Below are 21,724 nucleotides of genomic sequence, written 5' to 3' on the forward strand. Positions count from 1 at the left end.
ACAATGACCCCAAACACACCAGCAAGCGGGCAACGTTGATGTTATGAAGTGGCCAGCCCAATCCTCAGATCTCAATCCGATTGAGAATTTGTGGAGTGACATCAAAAATGCTGTTTTTGATGTAAAACCCAAGAATGCAGAAGAACTGTGGAATGTAGTCCAGTCAGCTTGGGCTGGAATATGTTTGCAGGTGTCAGATGTTAGTTCCACACCACACAGATGTAAAGCCGTTATCAGAAATAAAGGTTATACATAAATATTAGTTCAGTGATCAAAAGATAAGCTAAATCTGTAAACAACTTTGTTTATACTGTAAATATTTGAGTTTGAAAATGAACACACTGCTATTTTTTTTAACAATCCATTATTCTCTTTTTTCTTCATTTTCAGTTTAAAAATGGATATTTTGTTCGTGTTTTCATTTGGAATTGAATGTGCAGTGCCCCCAGTGCCTTTGTGTATATGGAAATAAATGCTAGTATGAGGATTGAGCTTTCTCAGTTGTTTTAAACACACTGCTATTATTTTGCACATAACTGTGTGTGTGTGTGTATATATATAATTTTATTTTACTTATTTATTTTTTTTTAAATATTACACACAAGACTAAGTTGCTCAGAAAGCCAGTGGGCTACATATCACTCGAAATGGCGTTAAACACTTAGCGACAGATGTCAAAAGCAGAGAATATCTTAAAAAAAACCCAAAAAACCAATGTCATCTGACATGCATGCCAAACATACACAGCATAACGGACATCATATACTGTATCATTCAAATCACATTTCAATAACTCCAGAGCTTAACTCAGTTTTCTATGAACAACTAGTCAAATGGAATGAAAGCAAACTTGGCTAATATGAAGCTATTGCTTTTTGTGGGTGGCAAATCAGAAGCTCAAGCAGGTTTGATGTCACAGCAACATCTGTGTCTACTGTAAAACTTTACTTATAATATTTTAATATACACATAGGAGTACAGTACGGTTTGTGAGTCTTCTAACATGGCAGCAAACATTTTTGCCCAGATTACCGCTTCTTGTGTCTTTTTCTTCACGGCACACAGGGCCCCAGAGGAGGCTGGGATTCAGCCACTACGAGATTACACAAACACACACACCAAAAGAGTAAAAAAAAAAGAAAGAAATACACCAGTGGGGGATAAAAGTTTCTACAAGGTCCATAAATATAGACAGACTAAAGAAAGACGAAATGTTCTAATTTTTTTTGGGAGGGATACACAGGATTCATGGAAAGCAAGTATCTAACAAAGATGGTCGCAGCAGAGTCAAAATGTTATAACAAAAAACAAGGAAAAAGTGGTAGTAAGACGTTTCACATTCCATCAAATGGGTATCGTTACTAAAATAGAATGATTGTAAGGCCAAAATGCACTCAGTCAATTTTTTTTCAATAATGTGTAAAAATTACTGATGCTTCTCCTTCATCTGAAACAGCAGTCTCTTTTTTTACTGGGGAAAAGTACACTTCATTATATGAGAGATTCTAACAGATACTCAAATATGACAAACCTTGCACATTGTTTTTCATGGAATGGGGCATTATCATCATAGCATGTTGAAGTGAAAAGTAAAGGCATATCAAATATGCACTAAAAGTTCTTTATTTTAAAAAGGGATGGTCAACACAACTCAGAATGTCCACGAGGGCTTAAATTGAGCTTATTTGAGGAAACCTTTAAAAAACATGTGAAGGTTCTTATTCAGCAGATATGCCTCAAAGCTGGGTTCATGAGTTATCAAGTTGTATGAGAATGCCAGCTTAAAAGAATGCTTCATTCACAATACTGCTAACACTGATATTCATGAACATAACCCTGCTCAACTGAGTAATGTCAACCATGCTAACTGGCTCCTATAAAGTGTCATTCACTGTTAGCCTGCTAGCTGTCTTTGGGCCATCAGTGAACTATATTACAGACTAAGTGATGGAACAGACATAGAACAACTCACTCCTCTGTCCCACCCACACTGTGAAAGACGTTTTATTATGAAAGAATACTTTGTAAATCGAACATCTGAAAATTACTGTCAGACCCAGATATGAAGCATGACTCCTGATTAGCTAAGAGTAGAGGCAGTGGAAGCCCCAGTCTGCTGAGAACATTCTAACCATCTGAACCTTTTTTTTTTTCGAGGCACGTATTGACCAATCAGCATGAAAGACACTCCAAATAACCAGAAAAAGTCAGAGAGTCTTGTTTTGCAGGTAACTACTGTATGGCCATGCTTTAGGGTGTTCTCATTGGTTTCAGTGTGGGACCCCTGATTGGTTAAGTCACCATCTTTTAAAAGTTATATCAACTGACTTAAATGGCATGATTAAAAAAAAAAAAAAAAAAAAAATTGTAATAAAAATAATAGCACAGCGTGGCTGCTGGCCAGAACAACACTCATCTCCAAAACTGGCTAAACTACCCCCCTCCAGCTGAATTCATGAACTCTGGGTGACTCAGTGAGCAAACATAAGCATCCCTTAACAGAAAGGTAATGTAGACTAAGGTGTACTTCAGAGAGAAGACATTACTCACACAAAGTGCCTCGCCGGCATGAAACCCGATAACGGCTGGAAGGCAATGAGCACTCGTAAATCGAAGGTTTCTTATCAGCCTCTCACTGAGCTTTCAAACTGGCTTTGAAACTGGTTTTACCCTGGCAGCTCTGCCATATCTGCTCTGCCAATTCTCCGTTCAGACCAGTCAGGGCTCTCTGAAAGACTGCCGCCAGAGCTTCCGTTGACACCGAGCGTAAGGATCAGTGTCTGAGTAACAACAGCTGATCCAGCCACATACAGCTCCTTTCAGCATCTTTAAGCAGCGCCCATGTGTCTCAACATCAAGTGTCAGCTCAAGAGGTTCAGGACGCCTGTCACACCCAGGACACCTTCACCGCGTGCTCAGGAAATGTCAGCCCAGTGAAATCAATGGACATTTGTGGCTAGTTAGCATGGTGCCTAAAGCAAACCTTTTCAACATCGCCCATTCATAACTTGCATAGCTTTTAGGACTTTTCATTAGTACTCCACGGCTTTTTATTAAATTTATTGTTATTTAATTTTTTAAATGGGACAAATGGAGCCAGCCTCCAGTTTGGATGAAAGGATGATTGATATCCAAAAGTGCATCACAGATACTGTAAAAGAATCATTACTTAAGTATCGCAGCCCTCTGTGTGACCATGTGACTTTCTGGATTTCACTCTTCGTCATGTTTTTGTTTTTCCCAGAAAGAAAAATGTAAACAGTCAGTGGAAGAAAAAACAAACAAACAAACAAAACAAAACAAAAAAAACCTAAACAAAAACACAAAAGAGCACCAGACAGTAACTTTACACCCACTACTGGACTTCTGATCACAGGGTCAAAAGGCCACAGCACCACTTTCAGTCCCCCTCTACAGAGCTGTTAAAGAGGACATGGGTAGAGAAGGCAAGATGATCCCCATAATAAACCTCAGCATGCTGCATATGGCCATCGGATTTCAACAGTTGCTTCGCATTCAGTGAAGCACTAACTAGACAATTTCCAGTGCCTGTATTCTCCAAGCACCTCTGAGCACAGGTGCTGATCCCAGATCAGTTTTACTGTTGTCATTGTAGGCCATCGCTGCGATGTGCTTAAAAGCATGACTGACCCAGAAACAGCACTCTTGGAGCGAGATTCTTTTTGAATGAGGCCTCGGTCCTGTTCCTGGCCCTCTCGCTGTTCTCTAGCGCCTCCTGCTGGTCACCGGGAGCTGTGGAGGCGGGCTAGTGCGAGAGTGAGAGACGGATATGTGGGATATCCAACAGAATGGATAAGCGCCAGTGTCCGTCTACGACGCCTCCCCCATGTCCACCTCCCCTAGACCCTCAGCGTCGAAGTCATCGTCCACGCATTCGTCAGCCCACTCGTCCTCGAACTCGTCGCCCTCCTCGTCATCATCATCAAACCCCACATCTCCAAAATCCATGTCTCCCTCCTCATCTTCATCCCCTACTACCTCCAGCTCCTCGTCCTCGTCCCCGATCACGCCCTCCAGCACCTCTCCCTCTTCCTCACCCACGTCTTCCTCTTTCACCTCCCTAGGAGGAGAAGAGGCGGGGAGCACTGCTCCGTCCACCACCACCTCGTCCTCAAACCTCGGCTGGCTGCCGAACACGGGCCGGCTCGGGGCTGGAATGTAGAGCTGGGTCGGCTGGGGCAGCCTGAGTGTGGAGAGTCCTCGTCCACCCATGTTGGGCGGCGGATGTAGGATGGTTGTGCCCGGCACATATTCCCGGATCTCGCCCGGTTCCAAGGGGTCAGCCCCACATGGGTCGTGTTCGCTACAGGACAGTTTCCCGTCCAGCTTGGAGATGAAGAGCATGCCGTCGCGGTGCTGACTGCAGTAGGAGCTGGGGCACATTTCGCAGAAGGAGGCCGCCTCCTGACCACACTCGTTACACTGATGCCACGGGCACTCCCAGCGACCTGACCAAAACACACACACACACACACACACACGCGCGCGTGCACACGCACACACACACACGCACACACACTTAGAACTAACTTCTCAGGCACAAATCATAACTCATTTCAGCCATCTGTTTGAGTACACTTCTGAACGCTCTTTATGTGCAGGGAAAAAAAAACTGCTCATTATTGTTTTACACAGCCAAAATGTTCCCATCACCAGTAATTTAAAAGATTCCTTTACTTCATTTAGTCATCTGCCCACTGCCTGTGTGTTCTGGGAACAGAAACATGTCCTCAGCATACTCTCTACTCAGCAACAGTCCCGCTGAGCCCAGCATACTGGTGCGGGGACATTAGTGTGTGTGTGTACTAGTACGGGGTGTCAACACGTGTACGCGTGTGTATTGGTACGAGGACGTCAGCTTGTGTGCATGTACTGGTACGGGGGTGTGAGCGTGTGTGCGTGTACCAGTACGGGGGTGTCAGCGTGTGTGCATGTACTGGTACAGGGGCGTCAGTGTATGTGCGTGTACCGGTACGGGGACGTCAGCATGTGTGTGAACTGGTACATCGATATCCGTCCCACTGAGCCTGACGCTCTTCACTGAAAGCAGCACAGTTAACGTGGCCGCAGGCTAAGAGAGGGAGCGATCCCCTCACCGGCAGGTCTCTTGGCCAGGTTTAGACAGTCTGCGTGATAGACTTTGGGACAGCCAGGCTTCTTGCACGAGATGATCTGGCCCGAGTCGCCACAGAAGAAGCACTCGTCCTCGCGCTCCTTCACCACCTCCAGCTGGCTCTTCCGCTTCACAGCCGCCTTCTTCTTCAATTTACGCGCCTTATCATCCGCCGAAGGCTGGTTCTGCCGCACACGCGTGCCCAACGTACACGCACGCACACACACACACACACACACACACACACACACACACACAGACAGCCACTCGTTCCTGAGCATGGCAGGACTTAAACGTCAGTGCATAAACCAAACTTTCATACAAATCACTGAATGAAACACCAGTCAAACTCTCTAACAGTCGGCTGCCGAGGAGAAACTGAAGAAGAGCACACCATCCACCAACCAGCACCCAAACTTCAATATTCAGTATTCACTAATATTCACTACTGTAGTGAGCCACAGGAGGGGTGTATGTGTGTGCGCCAGAGACAGCGAGTTGAGTTTGAGTCACTGACTCAAGTCGCACCTCTGAAGTACTGCGAAAGACTCGTGACTCGACTCAGACTCTTGCTTAACTGGCTCATAACTCGACGTGCTGCGTTGTCCCACTGCCACAGATTTCTTAGCTAATGTCAGTTTGCAGAACAGTGTAAACTTTAAATCAGGCTTCAGCCACCAGTGTCCGTCTTTGTGATTGAGAATGCACATTAGCAACCTCATAAATAAATTAGACTGTAAACAATGAGACAAAACATAAATATTCTAAGGGGAACCTGAGACTCGACTCAAGACTCTTATTCGGGGACTCAAGACTTGAGGCTTGACTCGATGTGACTCGTGAACGTTTTTGGTGTGCGCATGCTTGTGTGATGGGTGCCATCAGTGAGTGCTGTCCACCCCTGATCTATACTCAGTAATCTATAATCAATAATGCTGCCTGCTATACCTTAGGCCGGACCCCCAGGAAGCCGCTGCAGTTCGGAGCGCCACATTTGCACACGGTCTTCCCGTTGCCAAGACACTCCAGGTTGTAGTTGAAGGTGAGCTCCACACCTGCAAGGAAGGTGGCGAGTCACACCAGGAGACAGGAAACGTGTAGGTGACACTGCTGAAATGTCCTGAAACCGGGTCCCGCTCACCTGCAGGGATGTCCTCCAGGGCGAAGAGGCCCACTCGTGTGTCCCCGTTCACTGTCCACTTCTGTGTCTCGCAGTTGGGCTGGCAGCAGTGGTTCATGAAGCGAGCCTGGTTACCCTTCGGTCCTGCGTCGATGATGCGGTCCTGCCAGAACACGGTTCGGGATGAGAGAGTCCACACGTGTGAGACAGGACAATACACACAGGAAAAAGAAATGTGTCGCAGGAGAAAAAGAGTAATTGAGAGGGAGTAATGTGTGCTTTAGATGTTACTGGCAATCGCTGTAGCTCTTGGACTTTGGACAAAAGTTTTTGGACACTGAAAGTTTGTATTGTGCCACCTCTGTATTCCAGCACACTGGTTTGAATGAAGATTATAAATGGATGAAGCATATAGGAGTCACACCCCTATAATCTAGGTAGTTCCCCCCCACCCAACTTCAGGGAGCAATAAAGTAATATGTTTATCTGGCTGCTATGAAAGACAACCACATCAGGTGAGGGGGAGTGGGAGAGAGAGACAGAGAGTCTTGGTGAACAGACCTCAGATAGGATGATGAAGGAGCATGAGAACAGGCGTGTGTGTGTGTTCGTGTGTGTGCATGTGTGTGTGTTGTAGAGCCTTGCCTTGTCTAGCGTGAGCATATAGAAGTTGGAGATGTCGTTCTCCTGTGCATGTTTGATCCGTGTGCGACACTCCTCCTCGTCAATCACCTCCCCCACATACTCGCTCACAAAGGCGCCCTGAAGGGTCAGTAGAGAGTCACTTCAGATTCGATCCTTTTCCTACAGACTTGAGAGCTAGTGTCTTTAAACTACAATTAATGACACTAATGCTTCTCAAGTGTAATAATTAATGAGGCAGTCCCGTTCTCAAATCTCATTGGTTAAGATCACCTTCACTACTAGGAACAACACGACATACACCCTTCTATTACAACACTGACCACTGCAGTAGGATATTTTGGGTACATTTACCTGTTATCATTTAAACTTCAAACCCAGCACAGTGGAAAGCTACAAGGATGTATTTATTTCTGTATTTTTTTAAGAAGACCACCCAGCAGGCCGACACCATCACGCACCTTCTTGATGTGGGAGACACTGCGGAGCCCCCACCCGCGGGACAGCGTGCGGAAGATCTCCACAGGGCTGTACTGGCGCTTGGAGAAGCTCTGGTTCTGGCAGCGCACGCCTGCCGCGCACACCTGCGGATGGCACTCATACATCAGCATGCGGTTGATGCACTCCGAGTCCATGCCACACGGGCTCTCATCCGTCGACTTGCAGTTGCAGCGCGGGATCTCCGACAGGTCCGCCGTCACAATCTGCACCTTCCCCACCGGACGGTTCACCTGGAGCACACCGATCAGGTAACGCAGTTGGAGCACGATTAAAATATGAGTAGGTGTATGTATAGGCCTGTGGGACATACCGGTACAGAGGCGTGAGATGCACCTTTATCTATCTGTACAGGCCTGTGGGATGTACCATTTAAGGCCTATACAGGGTGAGGGACGTACCTTTATGTGTCGATATGGCGGTGGTTTCTTATCATTTTTTCTGTCCTCCTGAAGCTGCCTCATCTCTTTCTCTGCCTGCAGCTCCCGAAACCGCTCAGCTGCCTCATTTAATGCTACACAAAGCCACACACACACACACACACACACACACACACAGACAGATATGGCTCTTTAATTTAATCAACACCTTCCAACACACACACACACAAACAGTACCCATCATGTTCAGTACTTTGCCTACTCAGTGAAAACCATTTCAAAGGGGGCTTGCTAATCAGCCAATGAGCTGTGTGAACGAGAAAAATACGGGACCGTGCGGATCCAGTGACCCTACAGAGCCCTCAGCCACCCCTCCCTCCCGGAACGCTGGCCGATTTCAGCTGCGCACCTTTCTTGTAGACGGCGTCTGCTCCCTTCCCCATTTTCTCTTTGTTGCTGGCGTCGCCCTCCATGTAAGGAAAGCACCGTGCCTGGTACGTCCACACGTAGTCTTTGGAGCCGAAGAAGTGCACTGGGAATTCGCCCACCTCATGCCGCATGCGCGAGATGTTCTCTGGGACGTTCTTGGGCATGCTCACCTCTGCTGGCCACCACCTGCAAACGCGGAGTTACGTGGTCTGTCAAACCCAGGAAGGCCGTGTCCATCTCGGGAAGCAAGGCGGAGCGGGCCCGGCAGACGCCCTCACCTGTAGCGGCCCACCTTCACCCACAGGATGTCTTTGTAGTGGGGCTTCTTGCCTGCTCGGCAGTCGTTGCAGTACCAGCTCCCCTTGGGCATGTCCATGTTCAGGCACTCGCGATGGAAAGCTGCAGGGCAGGACTCACAGCACAGGAGGCTGCCCCCTACAGCACATGACAAATATTACACCCCACACCCAACCATCCACCCACCCACACACACACACACACACACACACACACACGAGATTTAATCCTTATATCTGATGCAGTTATGACGAAGCCCGTTTGTCGCAGGAGGAGAGACCTTCGGAGCAGACAAAGCACCAGCTGACGTTGATGTGCTCGTGGTTCTTGCAGCCCTTGCGGGGGGTGAAGTGGTTGGGGCACAGGAAGCTGTTGTTTGCCAGGGGGACGCTGCCCGCAGCCATACAGTAGTCATTAGCATGGTAGGCCACAGGACAGCGCACGCAGCGGGTCAGACGGCCTGCAGCGTGCACACACAAATACAACCAGAGTCAAGAAGTAAGAAAAAAAAAGATCCCGTAGAGAATAGAAAAAGGAAAAAGCCTTTTTAGAACACATCCCAACTGGGATCTGCAGGTCCATAACAGTCATTAGAACCAAAATAAACCACTGAATAAATAAATGAACAGAGACGTTCTTGTTTTCCGATCAGTCTTAACGGACCTATCTGTATTCATGTTCAATGAATCCTCTTCACTTTCTCTCACATTTTATTTTTAAATGCCTCTTTCTTTGAAAACTGCTCAACACCACCCAGTCACTGGAAATTAGGCTATCCCTGGTGAGTGGTTGTGTCACTTCAGCCTTTTAAAAACCTGGCCCAGGCTATTCGCACTAGCGTGGTGATCTCTTGGGCCTCACCCTTGGAGCTGCAAGGGTTGAGCGGGTTGGTGATGTAGCAGGCCAGGCAGACGTGGAGCGCGCAGCGGAACCCGCGGCTCTGCTGGACTGTGGGGGCGTGCCTCACAATGCACTCCATGTGGTAGAACTTGCCGCACACGGGGATCATACACCGCCGGACATCCGCGCCGGGCTTCTTGCAGACGAAACACGTGTGCACACCTTGGAGAAGAACATGGGCAAAACGCATGGCACGCAGCTCAACACTCCAAATTTCCTTGCCCTGTACTAGTATTGCGTGCAGTGACGAATGTGTACAGTTATCTGTCTATCTAAATGCAGTCACCTAGGAATGGCGAGTACTCCAAAAGTGCTCAGCTGGCGTGCACTGCTGAAGGCGAAGTGGGAACTCACCTGTAGTGCACTCCTGGCAGATGAAGCGTCCCTTGGGAGTCTCGCTGAGGCCAATACAATCAAGGTGAAAGGCTCCACAGCATTGTCCCTCACACAGGAGCAGCTCACCCGTCTTCTCACACACCTGGAAAGCACACACACAATGTTGAACTTCAAAAGTCCATGAAGTACCATCTTGCGCCCACCCAAATTATTTCAGCAAAGGGTCTGACCATCAAGGCCTTTTGTGGCTGGGTCGCACGTAGCAAAGTAGTATAAGGTCTAAACTAAACTTACATTTCTCTCATTCTATTAGACGTCCTTATCCAGAGGAACTTACGTGCAAGTATCATAATGATAGGATGCCACATGCGCTGATCCAAGGATCAGTTACCTGACAAACGTTCTCTTTCAGGGAAGCAGCACCACCTTTCTCCCCCACCTTCTTGTTGCTAGACAACCCAGCATCAGTGCTTAGCGAGTCTCTCGCAGAGAGAACACCCTCGTTCAGTGCTGCGCCAAACACCTGCAAAGGTGAAAGAGGCATCAGACAGATATCAGACCTCGGACAGATATTAGACTGATATCACACCATGCAGACTCCTAGAACCACATTTTGTTTGTCTGTGTCCATTGCTCTCTTAGCATTTTAAAGCTCTGTCAAAACCTTTAAAACACCTCGTGGAATATAGGCTGCTTAATGTGGTGGTTCTTGCTGACCTAGCAGTATTTTCACTTACTGAATGGGTCTTTTTGTTGAAACACACGTGTGCAAAGAGTCGTGCAACATACTTCAATCTAGCAAATTTTAAGTAGCAATCCATGGGCAATACCAGGGACATTTTGATGATATGCATGGTTTGTTTGCAAATTAGCTCATTTTAGATCTCTGTAATGGCACAACATAGCTAGCCTTTTAGTTACATTAAACTACATAAGTTACTACACTCATTAATTACATTAACATAGCTAGCCTTTTAGTTACATTAAACTACATAAGTTACTACACTCATTAATTACATTAACATAGCTAGCCTTTTAGTTACATTAAACTACATAAGTTACTACACTCATTAATTACATTAACATAGCTAGCCTTTTAGTTACATTAAACTACATAAGTTACTACACTCATTAATTACATTAACATAGCTAGCCTTTTAGTTACATTAAACTACATTAGTTACTATTCATTAATTACGCTAACATTAACTAGACTTTTAGTTACATTAAACTACATTAGTTACTACACTCATTAATTATGCTAACATTAACTAGACTTTTAGTTACATTAAACTACATTAGTTACTACACTCATTAATTACGCTAACATTAGCAAGACTTTTAGTTAAACTACATTAGTTACTTATGATGATTACAACTTTGTACTCCATTCTGTAATTCTGGTGTTATTTGCTTTACCCTACTTTTCTCTGCACCATAATTTCAAATAATAAAAGACACACAAAAAAACAAAACACCATAATTATGATACATTAAATTAAATGACACCATATTTATATGGTACTACAATTTAAATGACACCATATTTATATGGTACTTTAACTTAAATTTGTGGTCTATATTTTCTGCCTAAAGGTCCCCGAGTTTCTGACCTCTGTGCCTAAAAGTTCTGGGTTTTCTAACCTCTGTGACCAGAGTTCCTGGAGTACTGATCTCTGTGCCTAGAGGTCCCGGGGCGTTGGCTGAGTTCTGCTCCTCCATCCTTGGCTCAGAAGGGCTGCAGTGTTCTCCAGTCTGCTGACTGTGAGGCACGCTCGGTGAAACCGGCTCAGCCGAGGAAGGTGTCTGCACATCGCCTGACCTGGGGGCAATTCCTTTAGACAACAAGTGATACGGTGAACCCCTCCAAATTTGGCAGAAGAAACAAGGAAAATCAAAACTACTCAACAAAAGGGAAAAACTATATAAGCAAAAGCAAAAAAGAATACTGACCTGATACAGAAGGTGGGCTGGACAGAGTGGTCCCGGGAACCTCATTTTTCTAAGACAAAATAAGACATGAATGAAAAACAAACCCCAATCGATTCACCACGCAAGCGCTCACAGGCAGCTTTTAACACATAAAAATCAAACCACTACCTTGAAGTCTGAGACACCCGATTCCTCTGGCCAATTACCCTGTTGTTTAGACTCCTTAAACGTACAGAGAAAAAAGGGGTAAATGTTGTGCAAAAAAAACCCAAAAACCTCCCCCTTTTAAAAAAAATAGACTGCACTAGTCTTCACCTTCTTCTTTGGGTTCCTGAGCAGTTCCTCGTCAATGGCACACTCCAGTGCTCTGTGTGTGGGCTTCCGCGGTCTCCTCCTTTCCGACGAGGCTGAAAGATTGGGCAGCAGTTACCAACAGCAGGAGACGACCCGCAAGACCCGCAACGGTGCCATGCGAAGTATGCAAAGCCCCGCCTCTTACCGGCTTTCCTTTCGGGCGATTCCGCTTCGGGTGAGGCAGCTTTACAGGGCGTCAACGGGGGTGGTGGCGAAGGAAGGGCGTGGGCCAGTACAGCTGCAGTAAACTGCTGCTTGGGATGCTGGGGTGGACCGGCCGTCAATAGCTCTGGCAGCGGAGCTACGTCTGAACTTACACAGTCAGCTGGTTTAGGTTCGAAGGGCTGCTGCCCCACATTAGTGTTATTAATCCAGGACCCCTGCAGAGAATCGCGGCATGTCACTGGGGTTATTCTACTGTGTCGACTCTACACAATTAACCAGAATGAAACGTTCTGCTTGCTATTGTTAAGGAGAAACAAGAGGAAGGCTATGCAGTCTAAAATAAGCACCACTTAAGCTCAGCACCAATCTGTCTTACTGCTTTAGAGGACTCTGGGGTCCTCTTCAGTTTTTTCTTTGGAGAAAAGATCTGTTCGTACTCCTCACCCCACTCAATCATCCTTTTACTCGGTTTCCGGAGTCTTTTGCTCTCTGTGGGAAAAAAAGGTACCAACTTCACAAAATAAGAAACCAACATCTAATGTACCTTCATTTTAAAACTTGGGCCTGTAACTGCCCTGCAAAGATATCTCAAGAGAAACATCCCGCAGCACGAAGCTCAAGTAAGGTGGGTCGCTGGGGGCTTTCTGCCCTAGCAAAACTTAACATGTGAACTTCCAGTCTACTGACTGCTGCTGTTAATGATGTATCATCATAAAATCACAGACTAATTACCAAGATAACCACAGCATTTCATTAGGAGCAGAAAAAACAAACAAACATTCACTTTCAGTACCTTAATGGAGCAGGATATAACATAAATATCGTTTCACATTAAGTCTCTCTCCACTAATCAGATTTTCACCATGATAGCCTTTTTTTAAATCTTGATACTCCCCCCTCCCAAAGAATCTTATCTTAGTTCCTACCCCTGAGAATTCAAGCACATCAATGATGATACAACTGCGATAAGAACTCACTGCCTGTTAGAAGTGCCATGAGCACATACCTCGATCATTTAGTCATACCATAAAGTGGTACCATTTCCCCAACCGTACCACTCACCAGAACCTTCCTTCTTCTCTGCCGCAATCAACTCGGAGCTTTGGAAGCTCTCCTCAAACACTCCGTTCAGTCTGGAGGGTGGTCTGACCCTGTCTTGCACCAGAGGGCCGATCTGGTCACTCTTTGGCTTGGTGCTCTCGACAGCTTCTGCCTCGAACGTCTGCCATCGCTTTTTCGGGGCCACTGTGGAGACCGCGCTCTTGGTGCTGCCCTCTTGCCCGCCTTCGGAGTGGCAGTTCGAGAGCTCCTCTGGTGCTGCCGCTCTCGCCCCGAGCACCTCACGCTCAACCGGCGAGCCCTGCTTCTTCCCGTGCCTGCTGGAGCCGGGGCACTGAGCAGCCAAGCTGTTGGTGCTCTCGTGTTTTTGCGCCTCCTTTGTGCCTCCGGACTTCGCCTTAGGTTTGCCGGGCCTGGAGGCACTTGCAGGCGTTTTGCCCTGTGGACCGTTCTGGAGGGCCGCGACTGGGACGTGGCCCTGGTCTCGAGCTCCATCGGGGGTGGTGGGGTCGTCAGGCGATGTGGGGATGAGCGAGGGCTCCTGCTTGATGAGGGATTCGGGCGGCGCAGGTGGCAGGGTCAGGGGCCTTCCCTCCCTCTCTCGGCTGTCATGCAGGTCTTTCAGCAGCATGAGGAAAGTGCTGAACTTGTAGTCGGACTCAGCACGCAGCGACGCCTCGTCGGAGCCTTGCTCCTCTTTCAACAGAGACTTGAAGGAGAGCTCCTTCACGTCATGCAAAGTGTCTGTGGGTGATGGGGGTGGAGAGTGGGTAGTGGAGGAAGAAGAGGAGGTGTAGGAAGCATCCTCTTCTTTCTTGATTTTGACGGTACTGATGAGTGCTTCCACGGGTTCAACCTTGGGCTCCTTGGCGTTCCAACTAGGCCCGTTCTGAGGCTCTTTATCAGACCAGACTCTGGTAAGCTTCAGCAGGGTAGGACTTGGCGAAGCTCCACTGCATTGCAAGGACGGTGGGCATGTCGGGTCCTCTTCGGGGGCCGTTTTCACCTGCCACCGTGCCCCGCTGCTCTCTGACGCGTCTGTGACAGGGGACAGCAAACTGCTCTCATTGCCAGGAAGCGGGGACAGGGATGAGGGCTCACAAGTGGGGTCAACCGGGCCACCTGCGCCAGCCCCCTCGCACGCGGCCAGCGCCCGGGTCATGAGCCTGCAGCTCATGGGCAGGTAGAATGAGTGCATCTCAAATGAGCCATCTGAAAAACTAGGCGAATCGCCCCCCAGCTGCCTGCAACAGGAAGCCGCGGACGCCTGGCTGTCGACGGCGGAGCGGCTGTTGTCCGATGTGCGTTTCGATGCCGCACTTTTCTCCACCTTACGGCCTTTTTTAGTTTTTTTACCTATGCGTTCAGCCTTCTGATCACCGCCAAGCTCTTTCTCCAGTCCTGCTTCCGGCTGTTCTTCTGAACGTTTGGGACACAGTATCCTGGGGACTGTATCAATGTCCAAATAAGGACAATCCCTGCCATCCGATTCGCTGCCCTTCAAAGGAGCAGCAGGAGTTCTGGAAACATCCGTAACGGGGCTCGACATCAACTTAGAGAACGTCCCATCTTTCACTTTAACTGGACTCTTATTCACGGAACTCTTCTTCTTCTTCTTCTTAGTGAATAACTTCTTTTGGCTCTCCTCCTTGGTTTCCTTCACAGAGCTAGTGGCTGGAAGATCATGTCCGTTGGAGAAGACGGAGCCCAATGAAGCCAGCGGGAGGGTGGCGGAGCAGGTTGGAGTGGTGGACCTCTCCTCCGTAATGAGCATGTGCACATCCGTCACAGAGGCAGGAGGAGGCTGGCAGTTGACAGCCTGGGGCAGGGCAGCCTCAGCCTCTCTTACGCTGGTCGTCCACAAAGGCATCAAGCGCTTTGGAACCTGCGGCAGAAGTACAACACACCACCGGTGATCAGATCAAGCACTGTGCGACATTCTTTTCTGCTGAAAAAAATATTAAGGTCAGAGACTTCGTAATAAAACCCATCGGTTCCTGGACTACTACAAGCGCGGAGATTTACCACAAGACGCACTGACAAATGTTCTTTTAACAAAAAACAAAAGAGAGGAATGAAGGAAGTAAATGCTGAAGGCACACAGTACCGTGTATTTGTAGCCCTTCTCTCTCTGTCTGCCTCGCCGTCTGAGCACCGGGAGCTTGTCAAACTGATGGCCTCCTTCGAAAGGATGCGTGGCTTTCCCAGAAACCCATGCCTGGTCCACGATCTCCCCAAAGGTCCTGACAAAGTACAAGCGGCAGGGCCTGCGACTGGGCTCTGTAACACCACACAAACCCAAAGAACCATCCAACACGGTAAACACCTCACCACACAAACCCAAAGAACAGTCCAACACGGTCAACACCTCACCACACAAACCCAAAGAACCGTCCGGCACGGTCAACACCTCACCACACAAACCCAAAGAACCGTCCGGCACGGTCAACACCTCACCACACAAACCCAAAGAACCGTCTAACACGGTAAACACCTCACCACACAAATCCAAAGAACCGTCCGGCACGGTAAACACCTCACCACACAAACCCAAAGAACCGTCCGGCACGGTAAACACCTCACCACACAAACCCAAAGAACCATCCATCACACCAGGACACAGAGTCTCAACACCACACCACACATCCCAAAGAACCGTCCGGCACAGTCAAGAGCACACCACACAAACCCAAAAGAACTATTGATCATACCAGGACAATGACTTAAACGCACTTGATTTATCAAAAAAAAATAAAAAATCAATGTCATTAAAACAGACATTGAAATTTCAACTCAAAAATGTCTGACACCAAGCCAAAAAAACAAACAAACAAACAAAAAAACACCCCCGCCTGCACATACACATACAGATAATTAAGGGAATTCCAGCAGCAGATGAGATTTATTCAAAATCATTCGTGGTTTTAATGTTTTCATGTATTGTGACGGAATATCGGAGCATAAGATTTTACCAGAAACGATACAAATCACAAGGGCCTTTCTGATGTTTGCTTACAAGGTGGAACAGACAACACTTCTTCAAAACAGTCACGCCACATTTTTAATAAATGCTAAATGTACAAAAATATATCATTGTTTTGCTGTGATTTTACTGTGCACAAATTTCACAAATTCATTTTGAGAGCTATGGCATATGTGGAATGCAACATTTTTATCCAAAATGTTTTACGCAAGACATTAATGGATAGCATATCATAGGCATATTGTAGAAAATTATGGGGCAGTTCGTTAGAAACAGTAACTATACTCATGATATTATTTAGTTAACAGTAACTATACTCATGATGTTTAGTTAACAGTTAACTATACTCATGATATGCTCAAACATCATCTTGTGATGTAACATCTAGCAATGGCATATCGTTACATGACTCAAAAACCCCGGGATGAATACCCACAATTCCATGGGCTATTAAAAGATCAACAGGAGCAGTGACCTTTCATCCTGGTGTGCATCTCAGACAGCGGCTCTATAGACACTCTGCAAGGCCACCATGGTCTACGGTTAAACTTGGCCCACACAACATCGCCCACAGCATACTTCACCCCCGGGAGAGGCTTCTTCTTTGGACTGTTCGACTGAAAAATAAATGGATAAAACAAATAAACAGTAAATCTGCATTTCATAAAGTCCACCCAGAATGCACAGAGAAAAACTTCAGTACATTACTTAACATGGTTTTTGCTACTCTGACATTTCCCTGCTGGCCTAACCACTATAGACCAGGGATGACATTAGCTGAAGCCTGTAGTTCTAGACAAATTGTACCATTGTATAAATATTTCCATGAGAAAACAATAAACTCTGTATTGGTTTGCCTCTTTCAAACTAAAGCGACTGGCTCTACCCACTGACCACATGACACTGGCACCAGAAACTTTATTAACGTTACATGATAATAAATTATTCTGTAATAAATCTCTGTTTATTTCTTACTCCATTAGCTGCTCTCCGCAGGGGGAGTGCCCTGTGTACGCGCCACGAGTTAACACCCTTATTTGCAGGTCAGTTTTTGTTTTTTTTTTCCATTGAATTCATGGTAAAGTGTCTTCCTTTTTACACTCTGCAACAGAATGCACCCAGCCACAAATCTCAGAGCACTCCAGGCTTCAAACAGACCTGACGACAGACCGAATCCATTCCAGTCTCTCCTCCAACTTTTCCTGAATGACAGTCATGCAGTACATAGATAAGCAGCTTTGCGCAGTGCCTCTTTAAGTACAAGAGGCAGTGGAATAAGGGCTGAACAAGCTCCATGGGTTAATAATCTGAATTTCAGATAACTGACCAGTGCTAAAAGGTCTAAATGAAAGCATGTCATTTGCCATGATAAAACAACCTGCTAGTTGCAGGAAGGTTCTTCTCGACACCTGACACAACTATGCTGAGTGCACTGTACTCTGGTACAACTAGAGAGCATACAATTTTTTATTGTTGTTGTTGTTCTTCAGCCCCACAATAAAGCAGGCTAATTTCAACTTTTACTGTTCCATTTCACCACAGAGACTACATTATCATTTGGTTTATTTTATATTAAGATCTCATGAGAGACAAAATTAGAAAGCATGAAATGAGCAAGTTTCTGCTTGACAGAGTATGATAGTAGCTTGTAAAATGTAATCAGAGTGCTGTACAGTTTGTAGCAATAACATGCGTTTTTGTTGAAAAGAGAAGTGAATGACTGCCGAAGTACTTTTCTGCTTTAACCCACTGTAACGCTGCCTACTCAAGCTTTTTACTGCAAACTTAATACAGTAAAATCCTCTTCACACCACATGATTTTCACAATTTTATTATGAACTCCTACAGTTTTAAGATTATTCTGGGGCTCCTGTAACACAGCCACTTACTTCGTAGCTGAGTGCCTAAATTATCATCTACTTTGTGTTTTCAGTTATTGTTTGCATCACTTGAATGCCCTGGAATGTATTAATCACAGTAAGTGGAGAGTGCAGTCCTCTCAATATTGCTTTCATGTGTTATAATCATCGTGGTCAGTGTGCTTCCTATAGGCGCCTGGGAGCTCTCCCTACAGCTAAGCTGCACTGTGTTCGAAGAACATTCCCTGGTTCAATAGATGTGTAGAAAAATGGATACATGCAGAGCTTACAGGGCTTGAGTGGGTGTCACAGGGTGAGCTCAGTCTTTGAGGCAGACCGGAGTTGAACATTGCCGCGCAGTTTTCAGTGCTGGGCAGGTCAAACTCACTGTCCGAGTGGTCATCCATGCTGTCAAAATCCTCCAGCATGACGTGGACGGGTAGCGGAGGGGGGCTGGCCGCGGCATGAGTCTGCTGCGGGTCTTTAGGGGCCGGGTCAAAGGGTTCATGTCTGTTGAGGTCTGCTGGGCCGACAGAACTCCTTGCAATCATCGAATCCCTCGACTTAGATGGAGGTTTGAACGACGCCCTGTCTTCGTCCACCTTCTCCTCCTCTTCCTCGTCATCCTCCTCCTCCTTGTCATCTTTACTGTCGCCACTGTCGAACAGACTCGACTCGAAATGTAGGAAGCCATTGGGGATGGGAGAGAAGTGCTCCAGGCTGTCGGAGCTCACGGGGGAAAAACCGTTCTTGTCCAGATCCTGGACATTCCTGTAAGCCCTCTCATCGGTACCATGAGCGTGGGAGCAGGGCGAGCGGACCGGGCCGAACCCGAACTCAGAACCCGCCGCAGGGCTGTGAGAGTGAGCCTTGTCACGCCCATGGAAGTCTCTGTCTTGTAAGCTCTTATCGGGCCTGTTCACCATGGTTGTCAGGTCCTGGAGTCTGCGGAGCGGACTGTAGCTGGAAGAAGCTTCTCTCTGACTGTAGGAAAACTGGGCAGTGTGTTTGTAGCCCGAGTTCGGGAGACGCACAGTGGATGACTGATCCGCTTGTCGTTTCCCCACGTGGTGGAGTCCACAAGAAGTGATGCGGCTGTCGTGCGCCCGGGGGTCCTGCAGGTCAGGACGACACTCCGAGCCATCTCTGGCAGCCACTTTATATGACTGATTCATGTTGTCATGGTTTCATCCTGAACAAAAAAAAAACAAAACAATGAAAATATTATATACATGTATAATGTTTTTAATATAAAAAGATATGTAATCAAATACATTCAAAGTGAGCTAAAGGGCTAAAGGTGAGAGATCCATCCACAGCGACAAACTACCTGCAATACAGGACTGATTCAGTCGACTGGAACTACAGACTAATACGAAGCAAAAATGTTGATCGTTTGAAGTAAAACAGCCTAATCCAGGTGATTTGGCTCATAAGAAATTCTTGTTCTTTAAAGTCTCACACGGTCCGCTCTCGCTGGGTTACAACCATGAACACCATGCTACCGGGTACGGTGCTAGAATACCTCGTTAGGCCGTCATGTCAGAACCCATCAGAGAAGACAAAGATAGCTCCATTCAAAGCTACTATCAATCGCAACGCTAGATCAAACGGACAGAAATACTTAGTATGGTCCTGCCACAGCTTGAAATGACCTTTTGAGAATACACCTGATTGAAATTGACAATAAGGTATGCTGCTGACATCCTGTGTAAGTCTCGAGGAAGCTAAGCGTGGACTAACACCAGTGCAAGGCTAGTACACATGCAAATCTAAGCCACGGCGAAGACATTTAAAAACGGACGACTTGAAACATCAAATAACGCCGATCAAAGAAAAAAGTCGCCGGAATCTTACCATTTACGGCTCGGTCACAACAAAACCTTTCGACATCCTTTCAAATTTGGACACGTAGAGCCACTTTTTTTCAATTTGTGAAAGCGGATCTGGAGAGTCCCAGCAGGAGCGACACTAGGCCCGGGTTTAGCACTCATTCTTCCTACTCTAGTATCGCCTCATCGGCGGCGCTCCTCTCCAAAAAATTATTGTAAAAGATTCATTCATTGACAAAAATTAGCGAATACTCGTCGCCTCCACCAAATCATCTAGACAGTGCAAACGTGCACGAATCCAAAGTGCGCTTTAACGTGAGCGATTTCAGTTCAGATGCATGGTTGTTTCTGCTGCTCCCGAGTGGCCCTGGTCATGTTAACGCAAGCCCGGACTGTGGTGGGGAGAGCGAGCGCTACTCCGCTCCCCAACCCCCCGTTTGCACGCGCCGGGCCACTGCACAAGCCCCACGAATCCCACACAGGTAGCTCGCTGCACGCATTTAGAAAGATACTGACATGGGTTTTAATTCGTCCTGAACTATCACTTACGCATAATACAGGCATACTCTGTATGTTGGATGTGAAGGACGAAGGCAATGCTTTTTAACCCTAACGTCATGTGTTTCCTTGTCCTAACAAAGGCGTAACTTCCTCCATTTTAGACGACTAAAGCTTGCATCGCATGCTCACGGTCACGACTACACACGGTGGGAGCTTGTAACGTGTATAATAACACTATAACTATCACTATTATAAGAACTGATGCGCTATTTGGTTGTCAATGTCGCGCAGTTTTAAAGGTTTTTTGGGCTCCTATAAAACAGGCCAGGCCAAGCATTACTGTCGCCTAACAAGTCCTAGATTATCCAGACCACGATAATGGGAGACAGGGCTGTCGTGTCCCGAGGTAAAACGCAACAACTTGATTTTTGTACTATCTCAGTAAACTGATACAGTCACACGACCAGTTTTCGATGGCTAGATGCGAGGATTTATAACACTAGCCTACATCCTAATAAACTCACTTAGGCCTGTGTAGTGTGTTTTTGCGTTTTAACTACGTTTTGTACGGTCCAACTGAAATGTTTTTAAGGAGACAGAAGGAAAATGTCGCTATTGGCCAAGACCGGTCCAAACCAGACTCAATTCTCGGGGTTGTGGTCTTTGTTCAGACTCAGGCCTTTTCCTTTTTTGCGCGCACTAAAACATCGACATAAAGACAGCAAATCGTCAGACCGTTTCTTAATATCAGCCTAATGGATCTGGAAGTAGCTTACCATAACAGACGTGGAGAGTAAGCCAGTGAGAGTTGAAACACAGTCTAATGGATTCCCCCTGACTCCCAGCTTCAGTTATTAAGGATATTTACCTTGGGACTGTCCGCTGCATAGGGCCGGTCGAGACAGACCCAGCAAGGACGATTCCTGTAGAATTTCTAGAAATAATTCACTTTTCGCAGTGATTTGTACTAACAGGAAGCTCACCAAAAAGCACACCGAGGCACAAGTATTCTTAACTCACACATACTCTGATTAAGTGAACGGTACGAGCAATTTGGTGATCCATTACCGGGTTTTTAATGTAGGTACCATTGGAATGAGATTAGTTTTATTTTTAGCAGATTGCGTGTGTTTGCTCACATAACACTAGCTGGTTGCAAGAGTTATAACAAAACTCAACCAGGCTGTTTGCTCCAACAAGGCATTCCAGATTTCGTTCAATATAAATATTGTATATTGGGGAAGAACTACAGGTTATACTAAGATATCGACTCAGTTACATTTACAAAATAGGTCTTAAAGCA

The 21,724-nt window shown here is 46.5% G+C and overlaps 1 protein-coding gene across 2 annotated transcripts; it reads right to left on the reverse strand.

The window, feature by feature from the left end:
* Positions 1-906: 906 nt before the first annotated feature.
* Positions 907-21,440, reverse strand: nsd1a (nuclear receptor binding SET domain protein 1a). 2 transcript variants are annotated; one of them, XM_035522672.1, is made up of 24 exons: positions 21,198-21,440; positions 18,379-19,280; positions 16,705-16,846; positions 15,354-15,526; positions 13,250-15,131; positions 12,564-12,676; positions 12,168-12,402; positions 11,984-12,075; positions 11,837-11,890; positions 11,690-11,738; positions 11,381-11,571; positions 10,128-10,259; positions 9,755-9,878; positions 9,362-9,562; positions 8,781-8,960; positions 8,482-8,638; positions 8,184-8,389; positions 7,796-7,908; positions 7,358-7,627; positions 6,900-7,016; positions 6,276-6,417; positions 6,083-6,189; positions 5,118-5,319; positions 907-4,469 (listed from the first exon to the last, which is right to left on the reverse strand). In XM_035522672.1, the coding sequence occupies exons 2-24, from the start codon at positions 19,261-19,263 to the stop codon at positions 3,832-3,834; spliced, it is 6,405 nt and encodes a 2,134-aa protein (XP_035378565.1). In that variant the 5' UTR covers positions 19,264-19,280; positions 21,198-21,440; the 3' UTR covers positions 907-3,831. The 2 variants fall into 2 exon arrangements, with proteins under 2 accessions (XP_035378565.1, XP_035378563.1); XM_035522670.1 differs by lacking the exon at positions 21,198-21,440 and adding an exon at positions 19,946-20,494.
* Positions 21,441-21,724: the final 284 nt, after the last annotated feature.

The sequence above is a fragment of the Electrophorus electricus genome, chromosome 2, assembly GCF_013358815.1.
Source record: "Electrophorus electricus isolate fEleEle1 chromosome 2, fEleEle1.pri, whole genome shotgun sequence".
Classification (NCBI taxonomy): Eukaryota; Metazoa; Chordata; class Actinopteri; order Gymnotiformes; family Gymnotidae; genus Electrophorus; species Electrophorus electricus.